General features: G+C 57.0%; 2 protein-coding genes across 2 annotated transcripts; one reads left to right on the top strand and one right to left on the bottom strand.

Annotated features, from left to right (window-relative positions):
• Window positions 1-3,406: 3,406 nt before the first annotated feature.
• On the bottom strand, window positions 3,407-4,100 carry CHGG_02839 (uncharacterized protein; the record flags this gene model as incomplete). Its single annotated transcript, XM_001229354.1, has 2 exons — window positions 3,407-3,687; window positions 3,836-4,100. The coding sequence occupies 2 exons, from the start codon at window positions 4,098-4,100 to the stop codon at window positions 3,407-3,409; spliced, it is 546 nt and encodes a 181-aa protein (XP_001229355.1).
• Window positions 4,101-4,453: 353 nt separating this feature from the next.
• CHGG_02838 (uncharacterized protein) lies at window positions 4,454-5,496 on the top strand (the record flags this gene model as incomplete). Its single annotated transcript, XM_001229353.1, has 2 exons — window positions 4,454-4,984; window positions 5,053-5,496. 2 exons carry the CDS (start codon window positions 4,454-4,456, stop codon window positions 5,494-5,496), a joined length of 975 nt encoding a protein of 324 aa, XP_001229354.1.
• Between the last annotated feature and the right edge of the window lie 1,336 nt (window positions 5,497-6,832).

Here is a 6,832-nt window from a genome sequence, read left to right as displayed (position 1 = left end):
TTGGAGGGTTATTTGGGGGACAAAGCATGGAGAGTAGAGCAGAGCAAGGGGCTATCACAAATACTCGAGGAGGCACACACACACACACCCACACACACAAATACACACGGGCACCCACTCACCCACACACACCACACCACTCCACCACTTCTCTTACCGGCGTGGCCCGCGATGAGTGAGCTCAACCGAGTTGCTGACAAAAGGATGGGATGGGATGGATGGGATAGGGTGCGACGGGGACAAGAAAGGATGCAGGGGGAAGCGGCGCTGGCAGGTTACTGTGCTACCCAAACGGCAACGAGTTTGTCCTCGCTGGTTTGTAGAATAGCAAGACAACGCCGTCCGCGCCGCAAAAAAAAGAAGGCAAAAGAGAGAGAGAGGCCTTGGTGGACCTCACCCAACTCTTCCACGAGCTCGCACTCCATCGGACGAGAGAGGGAGGACGCCAATGTGGCATGGACGACTGTGATGCGATGTACCTTTCGATGGGGGGTACATACATCCGTACAAACCGTCCACGGCGTCCTTCGCGCACCCGCCCAGGTACTCGCTCTCTCGGTGCCGTGAAGGGGAACTCGACAAACCCGTTGGCGGTGACTCCGTGAAAGCGGCCATAATGGCGGCCCCGTAGCCAGACCGAGCAAGCTGGAAAAAAGCGGCCTCGGTGAAAAATAAAATAGAAAATGTTTTAGGTTGAGTTTGTGGTTCAGTTTGACAGCAACCCAACCCAAAGGATTGTCTTGCGTCGGCACCTCCGAGCAACCGAGGCCGACGGGGCAAGCTGCGTCATTCCAAGGAATCCCACAGCATCAACAACCAACAAACCCATCCACAGCAAGGCACACAATCGAATAGTTACAATCCGACCACAGCCCTGCTGCTCAACCCAACTCCCGGGTGAGGGAGGAGGTACATAGGCCTCCCGGCGGCGGCCTTGCGTGCGACCGACCGACCGACCGCCCGCGATGTGGCCCGTCGGCTGCGGCCTGCCTGCCTGTTGGCTCCCATCGGGCCCCCCTGGCCGGCGCGGACGCGGCCTGTGCAGCATGCAGCAGCACCAACCATTGCCCGTTGCCCGCTCTGTTGCTGCTGGGTTGGTGCTGCTGGGTCCATGCAAACGCGGCCGCCCAACCAGAAAAAACATGGGACATGTGCGGTCGGACGGATAGACCTGCACGGCTGCAAAAGGCCCCCCCAAACAGGGCGGCCACCGGCGCGGGGCGGGATCGCGCGCGCGAGCCAGTGAGAACGTACTATGGTAGGTCCACGATCCACCCGCTGCCCTCGAATTCCCTGCGAGATGACTCGGCGCGGGTGATGGCGAGTGGGGCGCCTGACTTGTAACAACAGTTGCTTGACTTGGGATCCTGTTTGTCGCTAACTATCTATCTTATCTGGCTTGTGCTCAGCTGCTTATGGGGTTTGTTGGAGGAGTCGGCTCCATCGTTTAAGCGAAAGACGGGAACTCCCTGATGATCGGAGTGGTGGAGGAGTGGGTGAGGCAATGCCTCGTTTGGCCGCCTCCAACATGACGTCGGGCGGTGTGTTCAATCAATGCAATGCGCGCTGCGCTGCGCCAGACAGACATGGAGCGAGTGTTTCGAAGGGACTCGCGTGCCCCTGCGTGCATGCGATGCTAAGGACGCCGGCTGCAAAGCAGCAGCAAAAAGTTCAAAACGCCTGCAGCACACCACACACACCCCCCTGCCGCCGGCAATTGCTGTTTGGTGGCTTGCGAGCAATACCACCTACCAAGCAACGCTTGTCACAAGTTTGGGGTCCGATAATGACCAAGTAACGTATTCGTACCTTACTTCGGACTGTCTCCGACGAACCAAGTAAGATAGTTACACAATAACGAACCAAACCCTGGTTTTGCGGCGCAGAAACCGATTCGGAGGCGCACGATGGATGACTGCCGAGCATCGGCGGCGGCCGAGTCAGCATAGCTGGCTTACTTGTATGGTTGACCCGCCCACACCAAAGGTAGATCTCAGACCTCACCGTCTGCACACGGACGGCGTCGAACGGAACCAAAAGTGTGGAGTGCCGAGGATCCAAGGCCAACCCCCCGGCAGCGGGGCATTTATTAGTCTCGAGTGTAGTTAGGTGGTGTATGGACGCTACTGTGTAGGTTGTGGACGGACTGTTGCAAGGGAGGAGCGAAGACTTCCTAGTCGGAACAGATACGGGCCAATGAAGGGCCCCGGGACTGCGCGACCGGCTGCAGTCTGCATCCTGTTTGTGGCGAGATGCCCGTTCGCGATGCAAGATGCAAGAGGTGCAGACTTTTATCCGAGCCCTTGCTTGAGCGAGAGGATGGGTTTGTTGACCCATTGGCGTTTGGTGTGTCGTGTTTTGGACAGCGGGGCCCTGGGAGTGATAGCGCTGCATGGGATTATCGGTTATCACGTCCGCGCTCTTGGGGATGTGTGCCCTGTTGCCTGGCTGGGACGAATCTGACACTAAACAGCCTGAGACCGAAGAACGTGTTTTTTTTCGAGGCTGGACTTCAGACGGCGTCACAACAAATGCCCCGGTTGACCTTGTTCGCTCCACTGCGGCTAGTGTTTGTGGCAATGTCTCGATGTCGTTCACACGGCAGTTGAACACGATGGCGCCTTGGCAACTTGACTGGAGATAAACTGTCAGTTCTCTCAAAAACCTAGACAGGCCCTGCTTTTTCTTGTTGCTTTTTGGAGTTCTCAGTTGAAGAAGAAGCAGGCAGCATCACCGGTGGGTTTGACAGGAACCTCGAGGTCACCCTGGATACCTTGCTTTGCCGCAAAATCTTATCTCACAACCTCGCAACCCCACAAACTCGGGCACACTTATCAGCGCCTGTGCCACTGGCTGCCCGCTGCTCCAGCGCACGGTCGAGCCGCGAATCCTTCGCCAGCCATCCCGCCGACAGGGTTCCCTTCAGTCGCGGTTGGTTCCCGGCGAGATCTCGATCCTCACCCAAAAACTTGGGGATGCCGAGGTGAGCTGCCCAGAACCCCTCTTGACGCAGTCCGTTCACCGCGCTAGTGCTGACGGCGCCCCCAGCTTTGGGGACTAGCCAGTGCTAGCAACCACCGGAATCGATACCTTACGTAAAACGGGCCGTCGATCTTGGAGATACAGAGGCCGGCCGCGATGGCGGAGGGCATACTTGGACGAAGTCGTAGAGCTGAAGCTGCCGGCAGTTAGTTACGAAGTCTAGTGGCGGGGTTGGTCGAGAAAGGGAATCCTGAGCGGGCTCATTGGCGACATGCCAGCAGACGCAGTGATTGTGTGTTTGCTCAGGTCGTCGATTGTTTGCTGCCCGCAGTCCTGGACGGCCACAAGTCCTGGCGGTGATAAGGTAGTGTAGTTACGAGTGTAGTTACGAAGTACTGTGCAGAGCTCTCGTGCTTGTCGTCCTCTACCGTGTAACGTTATCTTTCGACCCCGATACCAGTTCATCTGGCGGCCCCGATGCTCGCTCGCCGCGCTGGGGCTGGGAGGGAATCGGCCGGGCTTTGCCATGAACAAGGGTGTGCTGGGAATTCAAGACGGAAACGGGCAAGTTGGCCTGCCAGTGCCTGCAGAGCGCGAATTGTGAGGTGGCGCTCTTCATGCACAAAAAATGGGACCCTGAAACCTTCGAGAAGACCCATCGACATGGCACGGGGGCGCCCCCATTGGCAGAGCCGGTCTCTGTTCCTGCGTTAGTGGATCCGAGGTGGGAACGAAGCTGGGTCGGTGGGGGGACACAGGCGGGGGACTGGAGACCGCTATTCGCTGTGTGCCTGGTCGTGCTGCCCATCGCCGAGACGGGAAATAACGCGTTGCAGATACATTGCGCCATCACCATCTGTCATGGCAAGCATGCGAAGATTGCCCATGCTTGCTTCTTGAGAGACAAGGGCCGTCGATCTCAGACAAAAAGCATGAGCCCAACGGTGAATTTCCCTGGGTTTTCGGCTCTCATCCGGGAAAGATGGGCCACAGGCGGGATCAGAAGGTTGTCGCGGTTGTCCAGTCGAGCCAGTGTCCCGATTCAAGCAACGCCACAACGTTCCCAGTTCGGCGAGTATCCATGTGAGCAGCAGGCCGACGTGCTTCCCTGGAGCCATCGTTGCATCCCACTAGCCCACCTACCGCTAGCGTGGCATTGACGAACAACAAAACCGAAAAACCCATCCAGATGTCAAATTCCCGGGCATGGGGTTGTTGTTGTTGGCTCGCACGGCTCATCCCCGGCGAGCCCCAGCGACCGGCGACGACCCGGGAAAATGAAACCTCGGGTTCCGAGAGATGGCATGCATTGGGGTGGAAATGGCGGTGGACGAGGACAAGCGAAGTGCCCAGTACCACATTGAGTTTAATGCGGTAGCCTAATTCAACAAGCGCGACCAGGCCCTTTTCCCACAAATCCGGGGAGGTCACCGACCCGGCATAACCCTCCCTTTTGGGCTTGAGCCCGCCGATGCCCTCGAAACCCTTGGGATTGCCACGGGTCCCCCTCCGCGGCCCGTTCGTCAACGGTCCGTACCAGGTCCCAGAGACCCAGGCACGCCAGGCTCCCAGGGCCCTGCTCTCTGGAACCCAGGACGCGGAATATTTTCCTTGGCCAGCAGACCGCCACGGCCGAATCGACACACCGAAGCAGGAAGTTGTCGAGATCCACGTGCTTGGGGAGTTACCGGAACAGAGGAAAACAGAGCTGTTGCTATCTGATCCACGTGCATTAAAACTTGGCTCCATTGGCGTCTCTTCTTCTGGAAAGAAGAAAAAAATCGACCACCACGCTCTTTTCCTTTTTCTGCTGTTCGGTTTTCTGCCCAGCGAAACCTTTCCTGCGTGGGATCAGCGCATGCACGTGCTGACGAATGGATGTTGGCGCGTCGTCTGTTTCTGGCTAAACCTGCCCAAACAGACTTCTCCGATTGTCGACGCGACCCAGGGCTCTGGTGGCAAAAGATTGTCATGTTCCACCCCACCACACTCGACTCATCCAGTCATTGTACCAGGGTTTCAGGATAATACCAGACGATGGGAAAAAGACCTCACCTTGTCCCGGATCAGGACGCCGCCGTGTTCGAGACCGGCAGACCCCACCAACACTTGACAGCTCTGGAGCCGGGTCAACGAACCCGAAGGGCTTGGCGGGCGTATCAGTGGACTTCTTTCTGCCCAGGTATCGACAACCTGAGGTATACGACGAAGAAAACAGTGTGTGCGACGTCAAGAGAAGGATCCCACCGAAGCGAGTGGTCCATGTACCCCGGCTGTCTCGTGTATTGCGGAGCAGCGTACCTGGATGCGGTTGCCAACAGCATGCACATAGTGCAGCATGCAAGGGACAGACAGTCGGTTCCAGCACCTTTTTTTTTCTTGTCGAGTGCGAGACGAGTTGTCGAGTTTGGCATCGAGGCTTCTTCCTGTTCCATCACCGAACTGATTGTAAAGGGCCGATCTCGAGGACTTTGCAATGGCACAAGTGGTTCTCTTCGTCCGAGAACCTGGTGAGCTGCCGTTTCTGGAACAAAGTCCGGTCTCTGTCTGGTTTGTGTGGATAACTGAGCCCCAGGGCAAACCACCTCCAACACAGTGGACAGGAAACTGGCCTGGATCCGCAACGCGCAGGGGCCAAATCCGCCAAGAGGAGCGGGGTCTCATGTATGGGCCAGGTACCGGTACATGCCTTCGTTGATGGTTCAAGCCAACCGGAAAGAGTCTTGCCCAGCCCCAGCACTTGCAGAAGAACATCATCAGAGTGGACGGCCGGAGTCTTCGGCTTCGAATCTGGGGAAAGAAAGGCCCGAGAAAGATGTGTTACACTGAGGAAGTCTCGCTTGTTTCCAAACTCGGCGGCAGAACCGAGAGAGGGCCCAACAAGTGCTGCCAATGAGTTCCGTTTCCGTTTGAGCTGCGGCGGACACGCTGAGCTGCCGACAGTTGAATGGATACCCGGAGAGCAAGTGATGATCAGCTGTGTAGAAATGAGATCCATCCCACATCCACCGGAAACCACTTGGGATGTTGTTTACCGCACATCCAGGCAAACTAAATAAACGGGCTTGCAAGTGAGCTGCACGTGGGGGACGCGATGCGGTGGTTGATGCGTGGGGAGAGGGCCCGGGGCTTGTGAGTCGTGGGATGCCAAACAAGCTTTGATGCTCGTGAGCGGGCTCCTCGTGTGTGAAGTGATAGTGGCTCAGAAAATAGCGCCAAACTGCTGGGTGCTTGTGATTGACGTGGCATGGTTGCCTCATGGCTCATGGCTAGTTGCCGCTTGGTAGCGCTTGCCTGCCTTGTGCTCAATGTCAAATCCTCCGGGTGTACATACCGAGATTTTCGTATAACGTCACGTAAAAGAGGTAGCTCGTAAGGTACCCAAGCTATCAAAATGAATTTTGTGGTGGGCGGCTGTCTTTGCATCACGAGAAACTGGGGGCCAAGGCGCCTCGCCTGTGGTCGTGCCCTGTCACATTGCGATTTGGGGGGGTTCCTGCCGCGTCACTGACAGAGGCGCACTTTAAGTGGTTGCATGGAGGGGCTTTGACGCCTTCCTCGCACCTTCCGAGTGGACGTTGGACCAGGCCTAACAGAGTTTTCTTCTTTTCCCGTCTTTCTGAGTGGTCACCTCGTTTGTGATCGACAAGCTGCTCATTTTTGCAACAGCTTCTCGGCTGTTTCATGTTTCTTTGCGCACAACCGCCGGGCAGCTGCAACCTCCATCGGAGGGGGAGGGGCATCATCGGGCTGACGGACTACGAATAACTAGTCGGAGGTCGACATTGGCTGCCGAAGATGCAAAACATGTGGTCTCGTGCTTCTCTCATCACCACACCCGAAGCGCAGT

Source organism: Chaetomium globosum, genomic scaffold (genome assembly GCF_000143365.1).
Source record: "Chaetomium globosum CBS 148.51 scaffold_2 genomic scaffold, whole genome shotgun sequence".
NCBI lineage: Eukaryota > Fungi > Ascomycota > Sordariomycetes > Sordariales > Chaetomiaceae > Chaetomium > Chaetomium globosum.
Note: the sequence above shows the minus strand (reverse complement) of the source record. Positions and strands in the feature narration are given on the sequence as shown.